The sequence below is a fragment of the Lichenostomus cassidix genome, chromosome 1Aa (genome assembly GCF_008360975.1).
Source record: "Lichenostomus cassidix isolate B80296 chromosome 1Aa, HeHo_3.0, whole genome shotgun sequence".
In the NCBI taxonomy this organism is placed as follows: Eukaryota; Metazoa; Chordata; class Aves; order Passeriformes; family Meliphagidae; genus Lichenostomus; species Lichenostomus cassidix.
Window position 1 is genome coordinate 14,675,383 of NC_139480.1, and position 24,044 is coordinate 14,699,426.

Consider the following 24,044-nt stretch of genomic DNA (forward strand, 5'->3'; position numbering starts at 1 on the left):
CTTCTAGTATTGTAGATAATGATGTTGTGCTACTGTGGCAACAGATCTTGTAATCACAATAGGCAAATTTATCCTGTGCTACTGTTAATTTCCTTACTGACTAGATCCAAAAGCCTATTCAGCTTTCTCAGGTTATAATTTTGTCTTTTTGGTTCCATCATGAAGCCTGCTGAATTATAAGCATTCTTATCTCATGCTTAGCCTCAGAATACCTGCAAGTGTAAATTCATCCTTCTTGATCAGATATTCCCTGGAGAGACAAAATAACATATTCTGGCAATTAAAATAAGTGTATTTAAATTTAAAAAGCCATACTTGTAAAAAATCATTGTGTCCCTGTTAAATTTCCATTAACATTCTTTTCTAAGTGAGATTTGTCAAATCCTTAAAAATTTTATATATTTATACTGTTGTGCATAAACCACATATTTTGAAAATAAGCTAGCAGTGAAAAGTTAAATCATATTGCCAAGTGAATAAAAAATAAGGAGTATATTTTATCAAACCTGATGTGCTGTCTCACTTTATCCAAAATCTGTAAGATTAAAAAAAATAGGAAGAAACCTGACAAATAACACTAAGTAATTGCAAGTGTGAGTGAAATCTTGAACATACTGTGGATTTTAGGCAATCATTAGCCTCTCCACTCTTAAATAGTTTCAAATATTATCTGCGTTTGCTCACATCACAGTCTGAATATTTATAAAATTAATATCTAAAAAAATCCCAAAAAGTAAAGGATACCATTTACATGTTTTCCTTTTTATTCTAATGGTATGAATTTTTTTTGCTTTTTGCTTCCTGTCTTTTGAATTTGGAAGCAGACTGGGCACTGACATCTTACATGTTAAATTCCTCTGAAAGATGAGACAGCACTCATCTCATGTGACTTCAGACAATGCAAAAATCAGACAAGTAGATTGAAGTAATCATTTAAGCTACTTCAGTGGCTTACAGGGGAACATGGTGTGATTGAATCCATCCGACCTGGAATAAATTGCCAGTTGGTGGTGCCTATAAACTTACTTGGTGATCATAGCAAGAGCCTAAGTGCCTAAGTTAACTTTGACATTGCCAGGTATATCTGAAATTAATCCCATTCGAAAGTTACTCCAGCAATTTTTTTGTACAACTCTGCTGTTTCTCAGTTTATATTAATTGCCATTTTTGATGGACGCTTTTTATAAGCTATTGTTACACCAGCTGGACACCTCCCCATGCTGAATCTGTTTGTTCCAGAGATGTGCAGACTGAGCAGGACCAACCTTTGAAAGATTGCCTGCTATCTAGATAGCAAAGCAAGTTACACTGAATAGTAGAGGCTGTTCTGTAATCAGGAAGACAAAATTACTGTGCATATACTTGATTTCTCAATCATGACTTGACTTGATTTTGACTTCCTTAAGTCTTGACTAAGAAGATTTTTACCCTTTTCCTCATTCTGTGTTACTTGTGCTTTGAAAAATCAGCATCATGGTGATTTGGGTCAAGCTTCTTACTTCATGTTCCTAAATTACATTGTTAGAAGCAATTGTAATGTAATATCATGATCATATTATCATCTACTAGCTTTTATTTTCAAACATCACATAAAACTTCTTAACAGAAAGTAATACATGTGCTTTTTAACATTAACACTCTTAACTATTAAACATCTTTGTGTCAAACCAGTTTTTGTACAAAAATTGTCAAAATCATAACAGTTGTTCTGATACCTCTTCTTGCTTCTAAGAGCTGTGACAAACCCTGAAAACTTTTGAGTCTATAAGAAATCTGTTTGCTACAGCATGTTTGTAGGTAGTCATTGAACTATTGTTTGAATTTCTGCCTTTGAAATATACAATCTGATTTGAAATATAAGGTTAGAACTGTTATGAATGGGAAATATTCCAGTTTAAGCAATATACATTTTTCCTCCAGTGCCATGGTTACCCAAGGTTTAATACACCTTGTGTGCTACAGCCCACATAAAGACTCAAGTTCCACAGCCTGTATGGATGGCTTCCTCTGTTCCCTGCTTAAATAGTCCTTGCAGTCTGGAGACCATTTAATCAAAGATATCCCTCCAAAGTACATTTCTTAAAGAAAAGTCTTTGTCTTGGAAGCAATTTCCTGATTTCCCAGCTGAAAGGGGAGTGTTTCATGGGAGGTGGTCAATTTTGAATCTGGGTAATGAGGAATATCTTTATCATACAGTATTTCTCAGGCTTTCTTACAGAATGCTTTGCATATTTCATGTGTATTAGCATGATGACTGAACCTTTTTGTTGTTTGATTTATTTTGTGAATTCATGCTGATTTCAGAAAATGAGATTTATATTTGAGGCATGTTTTTAAAATTAATTTCATTATGAATAAAGCAAGAAAAAATTCATGTTGCTATGGATTGTTTCCATTTTTCATCTTCTTGCAACATTCAGATTTATTTAAATTTGCTTTTAATATTTATAGCTTAATTAGAACTGTGGTATATTTCTTATAAGCAAGTCCTGCAAGTCACAAAGTCTGAAGACTTTTTTTATTGTAGTTTATCATTGAAGGGAAGGTGAAAAAGTTAGCTTCATAGCTTGGCAGATGGGGAGGCAGAGTGTAGAGGAAATACAATACCCTGTTAGGGAAAATCTGTAGCGGCAGTGGGGGAAGTTCATCTGGGCTGAGTGGAGAATGGGAAGAGCCCTTGTGACTGCTGGGAGTTGTGTAGCTGATGGTTGAGGCACTCAGCCCTGCAGTCCTTCCTTTCCAGGAACCTGTCTGAGATACAAACCTGCAGCTCAGTGACTTCTGGCAGCCCTGTGATTTCTGTGTCCCAGTTCCCTGACCCTGGGTGCCTTTCTCAGAGATGCTTCACCCACTACAGCTGCCTCTGGCCACTCTGCTCACGGTGGCTCCTTGACAATGTGCCAGCCCCTGTTTACACGTTGACATAGCAGTTTTTAAAATGTGAATGACAGCACAAGAGTGCCAAATGTATTCTTGGAGCAGGAATAGAATTTAGAAAGGCGAAGCTTAATAACCACTGCTTTACTGTAAGGTTAAGATCTGCTTTCCAATAATACCATAAGATGAGTAGCCTCAGTGGATTGCTTTTCTCTTCCTAGATGGGAAGACAGAGGAGCTGAAGTAAGCTTTGGGTCTTCCCCTTAAAAGTTCAATGTCATGTTACACAAATTGGTAGGGCTGGTCTTTTCTGGTTTAAGTTACTCCTTTCATACTTTCAATAACTCCCTTTGTCTCATACAGTCTCATACACAGTTCAGAGTCTGTAGGGTCAGTGGTCATCCACTGAGGAAATGGTGATCGTCTTTGGTAGCCCACCCTGTTTTTTCAGATTCTGTAAACTTACACTGGGGTCAGTCACTGATTTACAGCATAGTCCTCATTATGCAGCCAAGTTAGGCAAAAGCCATCTAAAAGATTTAAGCTAATACTTTTCAGCTCCAAATTTGTGTTACTAATAGGGTGAACACACAACAGAGGGAGTAATAAAGGTTTTAAAGCAAATTATATCTGTTGCCATTACTTGTTTCTTGGGTGTCAGTTCATACTGGCTGTGTGTCTCTTTTGCATTAATAGATGAAACACGTGTTTAAATTCCTAAATGTTGTGCATTTGATTTGAAAATCTTATCTTTCAAACAGCCATGATTTCATTGGAGAATTCACAACAAGTTACAGAGAGTTGTCGAGAGGGCAGTCTCAGTTCAATGTTTATGAGGTAAGTATTCTATTTACTCACTCTCAGGAAAGAAGTGAGAAAACAATGGAAAACATTGAAAAGCTATTCTTGCCACTAATGAGAAAACAAGCCTGTATGGCTATAATCCTTCTCTCTCTCTTTTTTTTTTTTTTTTTTTTTTTTGGCACGCTGTGCAGATCTTTGTTATTCCTTAAGGTATCCTTTAATTGGTCTCAGGCTGCTGCCATTAAACTTCAGTATTTTCATAGGTGTAATGTAGGTGGTAACAAATATATTGGTTTAGGTAAGCACTAAAGAAGGCAGGGGAGGAGGATGCCACAATTATGTGCTGCACTTTTATTTTGAAAACGAGCAAAAAAGATTCTGCTGCTGTGCAGAGCAGGACAAAGATACCTGAAAGTCATGGGTTTTTTTCTTGTTTAGATCCAAGATCAACCTCAGAGTTACAGTAATTTACAGTAGTTTCCTATGAATAGTGTCACAACACAGACTATTGTGTGCAGTGAAAATGTCCTCTCTTGTATCACTGACATGAATCCTACCCTACCAGGAATATTCTGTCATAACATCTTCAGTAATCTTTCAGTTTCTTAAATATAGTATAAGTATCATACTCCCAGCAGCAGCATACATTTCCTGAACATCTCATGTTTGTCTCCCCACACTGCAATCTTCCATACTTTGGTACTGCTTTTGCTGCTTGATTCATCTGTACAGTATCAGAACAAAAAATACTGGACAAATTCTTTTTTAAATGTTTTGCTTTTACAAACTAATCCAAGGCAGGTAGAAAAGTTTGTGTTTGAGTGAGTGTCCCATATTTAGAGATTAGAAACATTGCTAGAACCACCTATTTTCAATTGAGCTTTTTTTAATGGGTTAGAGTTCATGTAACTTTCTAGGTTCCTGCAGGGGTGTAAAACTTTCAGAGGCTAAAAAATGCTGTTTAATTTCTAAAGTTACCTGAAATTCGAAAAAGCACATAAATATTATAATACCTTGAATTATAGGAGTGAAACAAGCTATCATTTATTTCATTTTTGCTCCCAAGTAGGTGCCTTGTTTCCATGATGTTTTGCTCCAAGCTCTAGTGCAGTTCCTTGCAATTCTTAAGAAGCCAATTGTCAAGTTACCTGAAGCAGAAAGTTCACATGAATCTTCACTTTGGCATTTAATGACTGCTGGCAAGCAATATGCTGCTAATTCAGGCCTGACCATTGAATTCTGTAGAGCAGTGAATGAACTGCCACAGGGCAGACAGGCAGCCTGTTACCTTCATTTTCCTCTTCTGGGCAAATGTCAGCAGGAGTCACTTTCTGGCTAAGATTTTGGTTCAACTAGAATTATTGCATTGTTTAATTACCACCATTACACAGACTTAATCCATTGCTCATCAGTCAAACACTGTTAAATGGAGGGGCAGGAGTTACTAGGGATTTTTTAAGTGTTAAAGTGCTTATGTGTGCGTAAAAGAGTAAAAGCTTTGCCGAATCTTCACTGTATAACAACAGGGTGGCATACTGGGGGGAAAGAGAGAGTCACTTTTTAGCCTGTTTGGGAAGACCTCAAATCATAGTTATCTCTTCCTGCCTTACATTTCACAGCTGTTTTGTGTTGTGCAAAGAATAGGATCTTTGAATGTAATTTCATTTTGGTTGGGGCAGAGGGTTTTTGGAAGACAAGTATTGCTATTTTTCCCATTTTCAGGCAAAATTGTTTAAATATTTTATAGCGGATAAATGACTAAGATTTCAGTTGGGAATGTTTTCATTCATTATCATTTGCAGAACATCTGTGAGTAGTTTACAGTAAAACTTGGCAGTAAGCCACAAGACTTTGAATTTCCTGGTTATATAGGAGATAGTTGAGTGACCTAATTAACAAAATAATGTTTTTCTTCCAATTCCATGTGCATTTCTGGAAAAGCAGGAGTATATTTTAATGTGCATGCAACAAAATTAACTGAGACTTCCCTTTGGTAGGTATTCAGAAGGGAAACTATTTTTATTGGTGGGTACAGTGAGAAATTTTGTAGACGTGGGTTCCAGACATTCAAGAAAACTGCTTGATGTTTTGTAGTCCAGTGCCATGAAGATTCTTGGGTATGGGGAGTGCATGGAGCCCCCCCTAGCTCTTGTATGTCAGAGGGTGGTCTTCGACAGTTTCTTGAAATTACATATTTAATGGAATTTGATCTTCTGTCAACCAGATCCTGTCATTGCCCCAAGTACAGAAATTGGGAGTAGAACAGCTCTCATGTTTCTCAGGTGATGTAAGGAGAAGATGGAAACAGATTAACTGGATTGTGAAGAGATGCACTGTGAGATGACAAAGTAGTGGCACCATACACTGAAACACCAGAATCAGCAATGCAGAAAAATGCAGAATCTTGTGAAAATTCAAAGTGTGTTTCATTGAGCACTCAGATATAATGAACATTCTTACGTGTGTTGCCCCTGTCCCTTATTTGTCCAGTATGAGTACCAGCACTGGCTCACTTGGCAGGTACCATGAAGATAAATTCACTGGTTTTCAATGTGCACATACCCCAGCGTCAAGATGCATCAGTAAACAAGATCTGAATACATTTAGATAGAATCCACTGAAAATAGAATACTTTCTGCATTGAAAATACCTTACTCTTATCTTTATGTTAGATCATACTGCTTTACTGTTTTTATCTGTGTTTCTAGGTAATAAATCCAAAGAAAAAAGGAAAAAAGAAAAAGTATGTTAATTCTGGAACAGTAAGTAAATATATTTTATGTTACTGGATGTTTTTCTTTTTGCTTGAAACAGAGTTTAATTGACTTTTAATTTAACAGAATTAGAACAGAACCTTCTGTCAAGGCCACAATAAACTACTAACTTACACACCATTTATTTTGTGATTTTTTTTTTTTTTTTAATTTGAAGAGTTTGATATAAAATGTGTCTAAGTGTACTGTGAAGTTGAATGAGCTCTACCAAAATTTCAGTCAAATAATTGAAATTATTGGACTGAACACTATTAATTTTTATCTGAAACATACCTGCACTTTTAAAAGTAAATTTTCTTTTTTAATTTATCTGCTGAGCTAGCATCATTACAAGCTAGTACACTTATCATGGCTAAACCAAAAAGAGTCAACAGTTTTTATTACCAACAAGTTTTTGTGGATTTATGTTGAAAGATCAGTTAGTATTGGTTGGGATCAGAGTTTATTGTCTTTGTTTGTATTCCATGTTCTATTCTCATGTTTATGATCCATTTGCTAGCAGTGCAAGTATTTTCCTTCAGCACTTGCTCAGTTTCCATGTTCCGGCATCCATGATGTTCAGAACATCATTTACAAAAAAGTGAAGATAAATGTTGAGGATTTGTATGTTGGAAAACCTAATCAGATATAAGAGATGTTTTTTGAAAACACATCCACCATGTGGTTTTTTTCCACATGAACAGTTCCACTGAAGTCAGTAGTGCTACTTTCATGCTGAAAGGTAGCCTTGAAGGAATGTTTCAGCATTCTCACATTCTTGTCTAAGCCTGTTTATCAGTAAGAAAATAAACACTTCTTTTTCTATGTCTGCTTTAAATTATAAAAAACAGGCAGAAGCAGCTTGCTCATTAAAATTTACAATATCTAATTCATTAGATAATTTATTTTTTGCTAACATATTACTTTTACTGAAATCTGTCATGTTAAAATATAGTTATGTTGAATTAGTGAGTTAGAAACTTAGAGTGGTTAGCAGTGATTATTTTCAACCAGTGCTAAAAGTGTTCCCAAAATTGTAGGTGTGGAATCTGGCTTAGGGTACAGAAAGGCAAAAGAATGTATTTTCAGTTCAATTTCCCTGTTGATTTTGGTTTAAAATATTTTAACATCCTCACAAGTAGCTGTCTGCATTTGAAAGAACGTATTTTATTCATGTTTGAACAGGCAAAATCAACTGTGGTTGATTGTTGATTGTGTTGGTCTTCCAATTAAATAAAAATTTCCAATAAACAGTTCTTAGCAATTTTCTTTGCTTTCTCCTTCTTTACCAGTGTTCTCTTATGTTGGTTTTGTAAGTTCTTTTTGATATCAAGTCGTCTCTGTCCCCATTTGCCCTTACATCTAGTAGTCCTTCAGGCTTCCCTTATGCTTCTGCACATAGTCACTTTCTTATGTGTTTGCCTGCAGTTTTGTTTTTCTTCTCCTCACCATTTACCCAAGATATTCTTTATCCTGCAAACTTTTAAATTTTCAAGCCAGGCACTTATTTTCATTATTAGGAAATAGAGTTCTGGAGAACTTCAAGTGGATATAAATCATTGACTGCTATCTCACTGCTGCATTTGAGGACTATGGACATATAGTGCACATCTTAATTTATTATTACTTAAGGGGTCATTTTAAATTCAGACAGTCAAACTAAACACTAAGCAGGAGTGTTTCAGAGTACATGGTTAGTTTCAAAGAAAACCTAGTAGTGAAATGAAAAAGTTGCTGCATAAAGCTGGAAACATAGGTAGTCATTGTCTATATGCAAGTAAACACTTTGGCAACTTTGGGAGTTGTTTCCATTTATTGACTTTTATAATCAGATGCAGTGAAAACATTTCCTTAAATTAATTATGAACAAGATGACCAGCTGTAAGAACAGATGAACCATTAATATTACTGTGTCCAATGGGAAAATGCATGGAAATTTTGGTCTTATTTGCAAGGCTATGCTACTGCTAGCCTGGTAGAAATATTGTCTTTGGTTCTCAACTGGAGCTGCTGTCTTTAAGCTTAGCTAATCGCTCTGAATCACAGAGAACTGTGACAGAGGAAGTAGGATATAAAACAGAATTACTATCTGTAATCTCATTCTGAGTCTAAATTTACAACATAGGTGTATTTTTAATTTTTATATCTTGCTGCAGGTGGAGGCAAAATTTTGTGATAGACTTCCATTCCCTTTTTATTCCTTGTATCATTATGCATGGATTTGCTTTGAGTAGTTACTTCAGCAGTTTTCACTGACTGCCTGCTGTACTTATATCATGAGAGAGTTTGTGTACGTAAAATTAATTTGAATTCTTTGCTTCATAAATATTGCAGAGTGTATGAAGATCTTAGGTGTTGGATCTTTTCCACTTGAGTTTATACTTCTGTGACTTGATTGCTGAAAATGCCAGTAACACCTTTAGATTACTCTTGTGTTTTTGATCTGTATACTTCCTGAATGATAAAATCTAGGACTGCAGAAATTTCTTATCTTTATTTTTATATATATATAATCTACTTTAAAAATAATTTATATATTTCATAGATGTGTGTAATTTGCTAGATTTTTGCATTCTGGGCTTGCATCAATACCCAATACCACTTTTAATGTGAGATGAGTAACTACATAAATAATTGTCATTGAATTCTTTTAACAGTGTTGAAGTGCTGGTAGAATAGATGAATTATCATATACCCTGTAATATTAATTTGTAGGTGTTTTATACAGAGGTCAGAAAACATGTATGTGGTAATCTGTTCTGGAATACAATCTTCTACCTTTTCCTTAAAAAAAAAATAAGGCAATTCTAAACGTCTCAATTTGTCTCTTCCCTTTGAAGAACTGCCTACTTAAATTATTTAATATCTTTTTAAATCCTTTTTTCCCCTTAATACTGTAGGAAATTACGTCCTAAGGACAGACTTCGAAAAACACTGTGCTTATGTCTCTACTTGTTCAACTGGGGAACACACAATTCATGTCTGACTCTCTTTTATTTGCTTTCAGGTAACATTGCTTTCCTTCCTAATTGAAACAGAAGTTTCATTCCTTGACTATATTAAAGGCGGGTATGTGATTAGCAACAAACTTTTCTTGTTTTCACAATCTCATTCTGGTTCACTAATAATTTGTTTATGTACTTTTTGTTTATGACTTAAGTACCATTGGTAAGGAGCTGTATTGTTTCTCATTTTAGCAGCTGTACTTTCCTCCATAAAACATGCAGATACTTACTAAGTTATGGAACTTTGCTTATACTGTTGGAATTAGTGTTGATACGAAAACACTGAGAAAAAGTAATGACGTCTGGTCAGCCAGAGAAAATTGGATTAAACAAAAGGGAATTATCTATATATTATTAAAATGCTGTTTATTTCTTCCAATTATGCTGAGCTTTGGTGTATTTAATATTGGTATTTATTTAGAGCTTTTTCCCTTCAAAGGCATGTTTTCAATGCTATTAAAATTTTTAACACGTTCAATTTCTCATTTATTGTCATTTTCTGTAAAGAGAAGTAAAGACAGAAGTCTTACCCTAGAACATACCTGGAAATGGGACAAAATCTGAAAAATTCCTGGCACTTAACATCCCTGCCAGAACACTGCACTTCTCTAAAATAAATGGAAATCATTTATTATATATTTCTAGGCACCTAATACGGATTTTTGGGGCATATAGTCTGAGTAGAGATTCCACATGTTTTTCAGAACCTTGATTACCTGTGCAGAAACAAGTTCCCTTTTTTTGTTTCAGTCTTCAACCAGACTTCAGCAGAAATAACAAAGTCTGTGCTGGGCTTTGACAGTAGCAATGTAGGGCTTTGCCTTTGTTCCCGGCAGTGGCAATTCAACATTCCTGTTGTGGACTTTGACAGAAGTAGAAAATGGCCATCCATCCATGTTTACCACAACTTTTTATTGAAAGTCTGAAACTTTTTATGAAAGTCTGTGTGTGCACAAACACATGAAGAAACAGTCTTGCCTCTAGTGCAGCTGTTTGTCCTTTGAAGCATGTTGCACGTATATGCCGTGATGGTCCTATTCCCCATTCATTCAAAATTCATCTCTACGGGAAGAGCATGTATAAGGAACTGAGGAATTGGGGTTTATATGTAAATTTGGAAAGAAAATAATATAGGGGCTGCTTATGTAATCTTTTCAGTGTGGTTCATGACATTCCTCACTGAGATGTTACAATACAGGTTAATAAACTTAATTATCTACATTCTTCACAAAAATAATAAAAATTTTAATACAATAATATCATGTTGTTCTTATTGATATTTTGTATATATCTCAATAACTGCAGGTCTAAGAAGACTTGTGATATTAATAAATTCCACTTAAGCTTTTTTCTGCTGTTTTTACAAAAAAAAAGTAATATTATTCAGTAGAATGCTCCATGTTTAAAAGTGTGAGCAATAATACTTATAATTTCATTATTTTATATAGAATCTTTTTCAGTTATTCATACAGTTATTTCTATGTTCATGCCAGTGAAAACTGTAGTTACTTGTACTGCCTTTCTTTCTGCAACATATGTAGTTATGTAAACATGACAAAGAGACTCAGACTCAGAGCTATTTTCTTGGCTTCTCCCTTCCTTTGTTTGTCTCATTTAATGTTACTACATATCAGTTACAATCCAGTTGACAAATTTTTGGGAGGGAAAAGAGAAGATTTTGTCATTAATCAGTCTGTTTTCCCATCATGTCCTCCAGAATTGTTTTTCTTTAGTTCCCTGTTTTTCTTCCATTTAGATAGGCAAGAGGTATAAAACACTGATTCTGCAATAGGCACAACATTTGCTCTTCCATAAATGGATGCTTATAAAATACTTCATGTTCAGAAATTCCATTGTAATTCATTTGAGGTGTCTAGAATTAATGCAGATGTCATGGAAATCTTGACAGCTGTAAAAAATTAGGATTACAATATTGATTTATGTTTTGAGTCTGCATCTGTTCAATTGGCATATTCCATTACCAGTATCATCTATATGACTGGTTTTCTTAAAGAACTTTGGAGAATGAAGTAGAGGTTTCTCCATGAACTCAAATTTCATTTTACTACATAAGACTGGATTTTATAGCAGTATGGCAGAAAAGAGGTGGATGTCTCTTTTGCATCTGAATATTACATCAAATAGTGCCATCTTAATAGCTGGCTTTTCCTTACATCTTGGTACTTAATCACATATTTTGCCACACCAACTTTCACACAATTAAAGTATGTTGTGCTAGAAATAAGTATATTTTAAGTATGTTTCAAAATCACATTTCTCCTGCCATTTAGGAGCTAATAACATATTTATATCAAAACACTTCCAAATATATGAATAAGCTCAGGAAGGTAAAGCCTTGAAAAGGAGTGCAATTGAATTTACATGAATGACTGTTAAACCTAGTTTAGTGTCTGCTCTTTTTTTGTCTGGAAGAAACTCCAGAAGCCACAAAGTTCCAAGACTTAGTGGACAGAAAAGACGTTTCTGTACAGAAGTTTCTAGCTTATCTGACTTACTAGAAAAGGTAGTGAGCTAGTTATTTGTTAATCAGTAAAACTCAGGAGCTGAATCCTTTTGCAACTGAAAAATCTTTTCATCTCTTCTGTCCCAGACTAGTGGAAGATAAGAGGAAATGTTTTCCTCCCATCATGTTAAAAGCTTTATCTTCATCCAGGTCTTTAGAAATGAACACCCATACATTTTTCAGACTCAAAAAGGATTTAGATGCACATTTTTAACAGAACTGTATTGAATCATTGCTGGTCAAAAGGTAAATTCAGAACTCCTTTCAAGACAGCTGTTTTAATCCAGGCAAATACACCACCCACTGTAATGGGACACATATTTGATGTTCAGAGGAGATCTGGCATGAGAAACAGTTACAAAGCAAGAGCTGCCTTAGCTATGTATTTTGGAAGCTTTGCCCTGTGTTTCTTGTATCCTTGGAGACTATGAAGAAGTAATAAAACCATGTAAGAGGAAGATCTTGTAGAGACTATCTGAAAAATCTTCTGTATGTTGTCACAGCATTTGGCTCAACAAGCATCTGCAAAGGGGAAATTATAAGTGACACTGGGGGGTGTTTAGATGCCATGGAAAGGATGCAGCCTCTTGGCAGAGTTACTCTGTCAGCTCTGTTGTAGAGTTCTTTGCAGTAAGTGGTCCTCAAACCTTCAACTGCTCCCCCCTGCTGGCAGACCAGCTGGTTGTCTTTCAGAAGCCACAAGGGAAATCCATTCCTTGCAGTGTACTGTTTAAAAAACCATAATCATTACAAATGTTATCAAGCCTAGTAAAAAACTATATTCAGGCTTAATTTGTTCCCTTATGCATATCAGTGCTGATGGAGTTCTTATTAAAAGATGACAGGTTCCACTTTGCTCTCTCTGTGGTTGTGAGGTGAGGATTACTGTTCCTTTTAAGATACTTTCTTCATTCCTTGTGGTATATAGGAATACAAGGTAATATCACCTGTCCACTCTCAAATAGATCATGTCTTTCTATACCAGCTAAATTCTGGCAAAATAGCAGTGATCTATGCAGCACTGAATCCATAAGGCACATTGCTGTGCTTGGATATTCCACCTGAGCTGGGATAGGACTTTCAGCAGCTCAGCCTACTTAGCCAGGTTCCAATATTTTAATGGCTTTAATGGAAAGCCTTATGACCTTACAAAATCACTGATGTACTGGATACCATGAGCCTTTTTAACTCCCTGGAAAAACTATATGGCTGGAAAAGCAGATACAGAGCCTTAGCCAATGAATTTCCTTTCAGGAAACAGTAGGTTTTGTTGTCTTGCTATGTTCTAGAATTTGCGTTGTTTAATCAGGCTCCTAAATTTGAGGAACCACCAGCACCACCACTTTGAGGAATACTGCAGAAACTGATGCTGTCAGTGATTACCTGAAGTCATGGAAATTGACTTTGTTCTTTTTGCCATTAGCCGTAGTTTTAACATTCTTTGTCTTTTTTTAGCCATTTTCCTTATTAATCTTTTGCAGTGCTTTCTGTTGATTTTTGTCTTGAATTCAGAATCCATGAAACTGGTACTTCTTTCCAATTGAATCAGAGTGGCTCACTCAGGAAATGAGTTTACAAATAAGTTCTGCTGTTCTTATGCAGAAGAAAAGCTATTTTAGGGTTTTGTTTGGTTTTTTTTTCCACAGTGACACGTTCTTCAGCATGCAGAAGGATTTCTGTGTTTGATGTACCTGACATGTAGTGCTTGGAGGAGTCTTGTTTTACTCTTCAAACGTTGCTTAAACTTTATTTGCAGTTTTGCTACAATGTTAATAATTTCTCCAAGCAGAAATGTAGGAATAGTTGTTATTATAGTTATAATGATAATATTTATACTAATAATCATAGTTTTGAGACGTAATTTATGCTGCTGTCAGGGTTCCAAAGACTCTTCTTGATACTGTGGATGTTGTAGGCTTTTTCTTAATTTTGGAGACAGAGTCCATGCATAACTCAGCTTAGTTTGTGTTAGCCTTGACTAGTATGATAAGGTGATTCCATGTGAATCTCTTTGTCATACACAGCTTTTAGTGAAATAAATTGTATTTTCTCTGGGTACATCAAGTTATTTGAGCAGTAAAACCACTACAGCAAGGCCAGGTGTCAGATTGTTATGTTGAATCTAAATGTGCATGAGATAAATATGTTCAGTAACTTTTTAATCTTTGCTAATTTAATTATTCAGTTCATAATTGTACACAGTGAAAGTTAAGAATTTGAAGGAAGATGTAAAACATAACATCTTTTTCCTGATAGAACCTTACCAGCTCAGAGATTATCTCCAGAACAATGCATTTTTTCCTGAAGAAAGTTGCAGAACTGTGTTTAATTGGATTGTCGCTCTGTAAAAGTCTATAAATTATTTTATTTTTTTACAATAAGTCTGTTATTGTTATCCATGTGTGATAATTGTTTTATTTAGCAACTGTTCAAAATACAGATCTTGATATTCCTGCTTCCAGATTTTATTCTGTCTTCCAAGAATTACCTTGATATGCTCAGTCAGAGCATTGATTTTATTCACATGAAATAAATCCACTGCCAAAAACTATGATATCCTGTCCAAAGTTTTAGTGTTAAGGAAAGGAACAGACTAATAAAAGCCTGCTTCTCTTGTCAAAATATCACATGACCAGGGCTAAAATATGTCCAAGGAAAAATCAGGGTTACTGTTAAAAATGAATTAATAATATTTATTGAAGTTAAGTTCTTATTAACAATTTATTTAGGATTTTTAATAAACAATGACAAAAGGAATGATGGAGTCAAGTAACTGTTTTCAGCATGGTAATAAGTTAGTGTTGTGTAGCCCTTGGCTGGAATATTATATAAGAGTATTTTCAGTGTTTATTTCCTCAGTTACAAAGTCAGTGTACTACAGTTTGTCCACAAAGGATGTTACCATCTCTTGTTTATTTTTCTACATAGCAGTACAACTATTAATAAGATTTATGTTTGCTTTTTCTGCAGAACCCAAATCAATTTTACAGTCGCTATTGATTTCACAGCCTCCAATGGTAAGAATAAAAATAAACATCTTTTGTACGCTTGTGCTGTGTTCAGTTTTGAGTGCACATATGTATGTGTTTGTATCAGTATTCAGCTGGCACCACCTAGATTCAGGATTTCATTTTGCTTGAGCAACAGACAAGATGCCAATTCCTGTGTAGAAAAGCAGGACAAACGGAACAGATAAATGTTGGAAAAGCTACATGTGAAATGGAATAGCTAGAAACAGTTTGCAAATATCTGTGTAGTTTCTGACTATTATTATTTTTGGATTTTTATAACTTCTGGAAGAAAACTTAGAAGAACCCATTGAGAGGGACAAAGGAGTTCCAGGTAGAGCGAGGCTGACATATGGGGTGAAGCAGAAATAAGTTGTGATCCTATTCCAAAGCTGCTTTCAGAATGTCATAATCCTTTAATAAATTTCATCTTAAAAGTGTATAAATTGCACAAATCTACAAGTTTCTTGCTAGATTTTTAATGCTGAAATACAGCTACTACTGTTAAAATGTATGCAAAACTACTGAAAAACCGCTGCTATTAAAATGTATTCAGAATACTGCATTTTTGCCTGCTACAACTTATCATTTTTAAGACAGAAAGTTCTGAAGTGATTAAGTTTTAAAGTGAATCTGGTCCTTGCTTCAACAGGTAACCCCTCACAACCAACTTCACTGCACTACATGAATCCCTATCAGCTGAATGCTTACGGCATGGCACTGAGAGCTGTTGGCGAAATAATTCAGGACTATGATAGTGATAAAATGTTCCCAGCTCTAGGTTTTGGAGCTAGACTGCCTCCAGATGGAAGAGTATCACATGAATTTGCACTGGTAAGTAAGTAAATGTTTGTATATTGTTTGAACTCCTTTACTACCACAAAATTTTGGGAGTTACGGTTGTAGTCTTAAGCAGGAACTGGACAAGTAAAGAACAGAGAATGGGCTAAATCTTCTGTGCTAACTCTAAACAGTTGTTCCAAAACTTAATTGTAGTGAAGTTACTTCACTTGAAGTGATAGAGAGAAATATAGAGTCAAGAAGTCCCTGTAAGCCAATAATTGTAATAAAGAAGAGTAATAATCTTTAACCTCAGCTGTAGCAGCTTGAGAAACAGATGCTTCAAAGACTTCAGACTAAAGCTAATCTCTCCAAAGATGCAAATGAATCATGATCCAAGATAATATTTCATTATTATTCTTACTATTCTGTCTCATTTTCTGGCATCTCTTTATCTTTTACAGGCTGCTAGTTCAGAGACAGGGATATGTAAGCGGACTAAAAGATGAGTTGATAAAAACAAATCTGATATTAGTCTATGGGTCAGTTAAATTACAAACCTAAAATCTACCAGGATTTGCCAGAAAGGTTGATCTGGTATAACTGATACTTGTGATTAGTGTTGGTGTTTTATCTACTTGCTTATTTTCAGGTTTTTGTTCTTCTCAGAGTAGGATAAAGTTGTCAGAATTACAGCAAATGTAGGTGTATCAGGAAATATATAGGTGTATCAATATGTGCTAGAAAACAATGCCACATATCTTACCTCAGGGAAAGGTTTTCCACATAGTAATTTAAAACAGGTGCAATTACAAATAGTTAAATTGCAGACTTTCTTGGGACTTTGTGTTGCAAGTTCAACTATATTGATACATCTTTCAGTTTTAAGGATGTTCATTCAGTTTATTTATGAGCCATTGTGATGCTTTCACAGAAGTAGAAGCACCACGTATATATATATATATATTTTCCCTTCCTCTATACATAAGCATATATAGGTGTCTCCCATGTGTAGGCAGTCTTTTCAGCTCCCTTTTTTAATGTTCTAGACAAAATCTGAAAAATCCCCTTTGGTTTTCCACATTCTCAGGCAGATATACTTTATCTCAGAATGGGATACTGGCACACTAAGCCAATGAGGTATTGGCATATGAAGGAGAGTAGACTGATTTGAAAGGTTTTGAAGCCTTACACAGATCATTTCCCTGGCCTGACACAGGTCTGGAATTCAGCTTGTGTGTTTGTATTGCCATCTATAAATAGGTTTCCTCATTAAAGAGTCATTATGGAGATAGGTAGTAAAATGCCTACCCTAAGAATTTACCAGCCATTTCGTGGGCTCCCAATAACTAAATTACTTTCTTCATCTGTTTATACCTGGTCAAAAATTTTTTTTCAGTGCAGAAATATTGAACCAAAACAATGAGAGGTTTATTGTTTACCTTATACTCTCATTGGTGTATTAAAATCAGGACCTGGCTACCATTTCTTTGTTTCACATTTTTAAACAAATAAATCATTGAGCCTGAGCTGTGCTCCTAAACACAGTTTTACATCTGAGCTGTAATTCATACCTGAAATGCACACAGAGAAATGCCTGTTACCGTTGTATGTATGAAGGAGTGTTTAATTACATAAAGATACTATTTATATCTGGGAGCCAGTCCCAGTGATTCAGACTGTGTGTAACACAAGGCTGGTAGAACCTCCATACCTCAGCAGGTAACACTCACAAGCAGACATGGCACTTACACTGGACATTTGCAGTAAACTCTCTGAATAGATCCTAGAATGCTTAGGTGTTTGCCTTTTAAGAAGGTACACTGGGTAGTGTTCATTAACCTACATAATTTTTTTTTTCATAATTACTTTTAGTGATTAATCATCTCTTTGTTTTCATTAGAATGGAAACCCTCAAAATCCATACTGCCATGGAATTGATGGTGTAATGGAGGCATATTACAGGAGTCTAAAATCTGTACAGCTTTATGGTCCAACAAACTTTGCTCCTGTAATTAATCATGTAGCCAGGTAAGCATCACAACAGGTACTGTGCAGAAACTTCCCAGTGTCAGAACAACTATTGCATAGAAAAAGCTGACAGTTACAGAGAACAGTATTTACAGTTGTTTTGTTTATTCAGACTCATGATTAACTTGTGACTTCAAGTAGGTTTGAAGACCATGTGTTGGTATTACACAGAATTTCATTGCTGATTAAAAGGAAATGCCAGTGATCCAGTTCACCACACACTGTTAAAATCATAGCAGAAATCATAATGAAAGAAAATTTTCATCATGTCATGTTCTTTTTTTGTCCTTCGGAGCACAGAATTATTGCTTCACAGAAAATACATACGTCTATCAAAAATTTTTAGAAAATTTGAGGTTTTGTAGGTATATGTAGTTTCTCTAATGTCTAAATGTCCAAAACATCAACAAAATCTTCCAGGTCTCTCTGTGTAAACAATTCCCAGCTGGTAGTGGTACTTTTAAGGCAGTGATACAGCTGTCACCATTCAGGAGCTGTGGTGCTGTTATGCAACACCTCATCTAACTCCTCAAACTAAAAACCTTCCTGTTTATAGAAGTTTCTTAAGAAGGATAATGTTGCCTTATTTTGGCAGACAAGATCTTGACTTTTAATCTTGAGCTCAAGATCTTGGCAGTATAATACCTCTGTGAATTTGTATAGGAAAGTGATATGGCTTAGGTGATTTAGCTGAACAGATTTTATTTTATTTATAGACACAGAAAGAACTAATGCTTATAAAATAAAGAAGTAGGGATGTGTAAGTCATTGTACTGTTAATTTTTTATTTATGAGCTTGCAAAATAGTTGATTTTAGTAGCAAAAAATATTTACTTACTATCTGGTTTTGCTGTTGTTAGTTCTACAGACCAGCAAAAAATAGTTTGCAGATTCTGTGATGTGAAGAATTTTCTGGGCACCCTAGCATGGCTAGATAGCTGATTTCAGCTATTTATCATTAGGTTAGTTGTTTCATCTTCAGATCATACCATTAAAATTATGGTATGTATTAAAATTTAATATATGTACATGCAAATTAAAATATGTACATGCATATACATTGCTTGCATTCTGAGAGTAGCTGCCTCCTTTAATCTTTCCTTTGACATGATCTCTTGAGTTTTATAGCAGTTTTATATACATGTGGCACTCAGTGTCTGCATTAGCCACGTTATCTTGAAATCTAATCAACAACTTTTCTGGCTGTTTTTCTTCAGAACTGGTCCTTGAAGCTGAGATGGCTGGCTCAGAACATGGCAATTTACCTCAAGCCCGCTGTTCATTGCAAAAGTTGAAATTTCTGATCTAGTGTTAAGAAAGCATTGGCATAAATTTAGTTCCTTTTCTCACCAGCTGTTTCTCAGGAATATTTGTCAACTTTTGCAGATTAACAGAATCCTTTCCACCAGCATTTGTAGTCCTTCCACTGAACTTATGTCTAAATATCAAGCTGTTGCAAGCTGTGGGAGCTCCCCCTGGTAGCAAATCAAACTACATTGTAGTGGGAAAGCTAAGTGTCTACACAAGGACTCCTACTGCATGATCATCCCTAAAGCAATCTATGTATCAGTCCAGTTCTCAGTAACACTGTTTTCCTTCATCCTTCGATTTCTTGGTTATTCTCTTGACTCTCATGGAGGCCTGCAGTTACTCTTTGAACCTACCTTCAGTCTCAAAGAATTTCTTCTTTCCACATCCCTCCTACCTAAAAGTATGCCTCTGGTGAAATCTCTGTAAACAATGTCAGATATTACTATCCTGTTGTGATCTTGGAATTCTTTGGAAACTCTTTAAGCAGATAATGATTTTGTTATCCTTGACCCAGTAAGGGAATTACATAAACTATACCAGATTCAACTTAAGTGTATTCTCTCATCTCCCCTCCTCATATTAGATCTTTCTTGTAAAAGGCTTTGGAACATTCTAGTCTGTGGAAAATTTGGAATAACCAAATTTCTGTTCCGTTTCTTCAGTGTAGGTATGTAGACAGTATTAAGTGCTCAGAAAGGATAATAATGTTTGTTTTACATCATACCTTGTCACTGCAATCATCATTGAGAAGATTACAAGCTTTGTGGAAAAATGAGATAAAGTCTCTGCATGGTAGTAAAAACGTGTTCCACAGTAGGTCTTGCTGATCTCAGTATTTAACTATGAGTCCCTACTGACAACATGCAAATAGATTATATTGAACAGGTTTACTGCCTGTATGGCTTCTTTACCCATCTGTGTCTTGGGGGGAGGGAGGGAGGAAGATGGTGGCTTTTTGTGAGTTAGTTGTGGCTTTCTTAAAACTCCTATACATGTTGTGGAAGCAGCTTTGTATTTATCAGCAGTACTTGCAAATGCACTGTGCTATCATCAGAGTTTGAATTTTCTAAGCGCATGCAGCCATCATGGCCATCATTGAACATATTCTGTTCAGTGAACCAGGTCTTTCATGTTCAATAACCAAAAAAAAGTGAGTTCTTTGACAGTCATATTATGAATTTGGGTATATATTCAAAAGTATTCCTGGGCAACTAATTTTTTCTTTTACTGCTCTCCATACAACTTACAAGGTTCTACTTTTTGACTCCTTCACAGTGCCAAGAGCTTTCATAAAAGTAGGAGCTGTAGTGGCTGCGAAGCAGCAAACAGCTTTCCACAAACAAACATTCTTCTGTTCAGGCCATAGAGTTTAGTGAGACTGCTATTGACTCACTCTCTTTCAGGACTTTGCAAACCTTCACAAGCTGCTCATTCAAAGAGTAGTTTCTTCTTGGGTCCTTTGACTGAGGTGGGAATGGCACTGTGTGTATTTCATCTTGCATTCCTGTACAGCACAGGGAGAGGCTTGAGTCTTGAAAGAAGGGACATCTGTGGGTGGTGCAAAGAGATGAATATCTAAGCCAGGATTGCAGGGTGTATGTTCAGCCATTTTACAAATGTGCACATAAATGTGAAATGTAAATCTGCAGTCATGGTCAACAGTGAATAACCTGGTTTTGTAAGACAAAAAAAAAAAAAAAGAGAAAAATACACACCATGTTTATTCCTGATAAGTTTTGTTCTTGCTATAAACCCAAGCATTCAGTATTAAGGGATATCCTTCACACCAAGCTGTGTACCCCATTGGTAAATACCTATTAAACAACTTACACTTTCTAACAACTCATGATTCTATGAAGGACATTTCATCCATGCTCGTTTTGATAGTGATGCAGTTCCCATTTTTCACTGATACAACACATGAAGATTATCAATATCAAAATTGTTATGTTTTTTCAATGTCCTCCTTTAAAAGTAGAATGTCTTAGTTAGGAATGTCTTTACTTTTGAAATTCACTGCATTATATTTGCTAGTCCTTGGTAGTCAAATTTTAAAAATACAGCTTGTTTTCATATTAATTCCTTTTATAAAGGATTCATATTATAATGTTGGTTTTTCTTCCCTTAGATATGCTGCGTCCGTAAAAGATGGCTCCCAGTATTTTGTTCTTCTCATTGTTACAGATGGAGTTATATCTGATATGGCTCAGACGAAAGAATCCATAGTGAATGTAAGTTTTGCTGAAAGTGTTGAAATTTAAAAGAACTGCATTTCTAGGAATTCGTATTTTAGGCAATAAAGTAAATTGGTTAATATTTCAGGCACTAGATTTTTTCCATAATTACCAATTTATACCAAACAGGAAAAGTTTATTATGCATAAGGGTGAAAAGAAAGCAAAAGTTGAACTCTGCCTAATTCGATAGTGTTCTGTGGTAAACGATCCTTTTATCCCTAACACTGTATATTTGTATGATTTTTCTCATCTACTGCTTGCCTCCTCCTTCCTCAAGCACATGCCACCAGGCAGTTTTGCATAGTGAACTGTTCTCTGTCTTTCTTGTAATTGCAGACAGCTTTGATCCCCACACTTTTTAAAAACTGCCCCCAGCTTTCTGATCCTGAATGGCAAGCATACCAGTCATCTGACTTCCCTCCAAATAGTCCCCTAGAATTCTGAAAATTCCTTGGTATTTCTTAGTTTCTGCATTATTTTCAGTATTCTTCTCTTCAAAACTGCCATGTGTGTAAGTGTGCCATGTGTATTATGAGCAGGTTCTATTTTGCTTTTGTCCCTGGGAAATTTCAGATGTAAGTACTGAAAATGCTCCTAGACGTGATTGGAGAAGATCTCTACCAATAGTTTTTAACATACCACAGTGGATCTAGTTAACAGCAAAGTGCTGAGTTGACATTCAAGTAATTTAGCATCATGTCCAAGTGAATAGTGTGGAATTAGTTGGCATAGTTTTGGAGACCCATTTTCAGTGGGTCCTCCTGTACAGATTTAGTACTGTTGCAGTTTGTGGGGTGCACATGAAAATCCTGCCCTAGTGTTCTGTCTTCCACGGGGGAGCAAGAAGCCCTCGAGTCCAGCCAGCAGCATGTACACAGAATCTGTGTCATAATAAGCTTGGAAGGTCATCCTCTAGTCCAGCCTAGAACTTCGAAACATAATTTCTTTTGGATGAGCTTCTTCTAGGTGACAGAAAAGGCTCAGTGGAGAAAAAAGAGCACTTCTTGATTCTAACTCACCCTTCCATTTGAAGTCCACACATATGGGACCAGCAAGTGCAGTTGGCTGATCCTTGTAAGATTAATTCCTTTGCCACTGAGACATACAGAAAAATCTTGTTTTCAGTAATGGTCCATTTAAAGGAATAATGGTTGTTAGTCTACAACTGTGTGGAAACAAAGCAGAAGTGTTGTTAGCTTGGAATAAGCAGAAGTTTGGGAATATTTACTGTCTTTTTTTTTTTATGAAGACACCTTCATTTTTATGCATATTTCTTGAAGTGTGAGCACAGTATACCCTGACAAAACTAATTAAATGCTATTCAATTGCAGTTTTTTCAGTCTTAATAATATCTGTAATACTAAAAAGGGCAATGATGTCCAATGCAACTTGATGTGTATAAGAGTACATTTCAATTTTTAACACTAATTGTGCTTTTAGGCATCTTTCTCATTACAGCATATATGTCAGACACGTTCTGTTTTACCAAACTGTTTAAAGGTTATGCTGTCATCCAGGAAATGCCAACACTTAAGTTTATATGCAAAAGTTTAACTCTTTGTCTTTATGCTGTCCTTGCCACTTACTGTTTCATATTTCATTGTATCACATAATTCTTTGCCTGTGTGAGTAGGAAGCTCTTTAAAAGATGCTTTCTTTACAATCAAGAAATAATATTCTAGAAAAAATCTGAAAAACATAAGGTCCTGTTCTAAGAGATTAAAAGGTGTACATCTGTGATTTTTTTTGGCCAGTGTATACTGTGTGATGTTAAAATGATTGTAAACATTTTACGGTTTATCAGAATTATCTTAATAAGTTTTCAACACTGACATTTGCTGAATGTTCTTTGGTTTCAGTTGTTAACCTTCTTCATCAGAGGCAGATTCACATTATTTCTATAAACTGGTGCTACTATCAGGGCAGGAGAGTCTAATATTTAAGATAATGTCTTTGTAATTTTAAAGATTTTACAGAGTTTATTCAGGGAAGGCCAGATATCATCTTTGAGAAAGATAAAGTAAAATAAAAAATTTTACCCCAGGCCAACTCCATATCTTGCTTGTCTGTGGCATGGGTGATTGACTTGACTAAAATTTCATTAATAGAATAAATGTAATATATATATTGCTCAAATAGATTATTTATTTTCTTTTAAAAATTGGCATTAGATCCATGTACAGAATAGTGTCCCATAGTTTCAAGCAGCTGTGTTGTATCAAGAAAGAGCAAAACATGTTTAAATAAATGTCAGACTGTTATTAGGTACATACTTGCATTTACTGTCAGTTTACAGAAGTTTCTAAGAGAAATTTTTCATCTTAGTTGTCATATTAGTATTAAATCCTAACATAGTTTGTTCTGTTTAATTAGCATCCCATATGATTAAGAGACTTGGTAATGAAAATATAAAACAATCATCTGCCTTTCTATCTTCATCCAAGATGTTTTGTACCACTTAAGCAGACAGTTTATATGACTCAACTTTTTAGGGGCAAAAAGTTGTTCTTTGAAACATAATTTCTGCATGTTTTTTGTTCACATTTTTTTTCGATCTCATATTATTGGCAGAGGTGATGAAATACATTAAATGTCTATTTTTTTTTTCTTATTTTGAAGGCTTCAAAGCTTCCAATGTCCATAATTATAGTGGGGGTAGGACCAGCAGAATTTGATGGTAAGTGTTCTAGTGTTTTTTCTAGATTTTTTTTTTTT

The 24,044-nt window shown here is 35.3% G+C and overlaps 1 protein-coding gene across 1 annotated transcript in view; it reads left to right on the plus strand.

Annotated features, from left to right (window-relative positions):
• CPNE8 (copine 8) overlaps nucleotides 1-24,044 on the plus strand; it is a 77,349-nt gene that overhangs the window by 45,231 nt on the left and 8,074 nt on the right. The window contains exons 11-18 of the mRNA XM_085041315.1: nucleotides 3,639-3,714; nucleotides 6,390-6,443; nucleotides 9,442-9,503; nucleotides 14,934-14,980; nucleotides 15,624-15,805; nucleotides 17,655-17,782; nucleotides 21,222-21,324; nucleotides 23,949-24,006. Coding sequence (XP_084897441.1) covers nucleotides 3,639-3,714; nucleotides 6,390-6,443; nucleotides 9,442-9,503; nucleotides 14,934-14,980; nucleotides 15,624-15,805; nucleotides 17,655-17,782; nucleotides 21,222-21,324; nucleotides 23,949-24,006 — 710 coding nt within the window. The remainder of the gene's footprint in view (nucleotides 1-3,638; nucleotides 3,715-6,389; nucleotides 6,444-9,441; nucleotides 9,504-14,933; nucleotides 14,981-15,623; nucleotides 15,806-17,654; nucleotides 17,783-21,221; nucleotides 21,325-23,948; nucleotides 24,007-24,044) is intronic.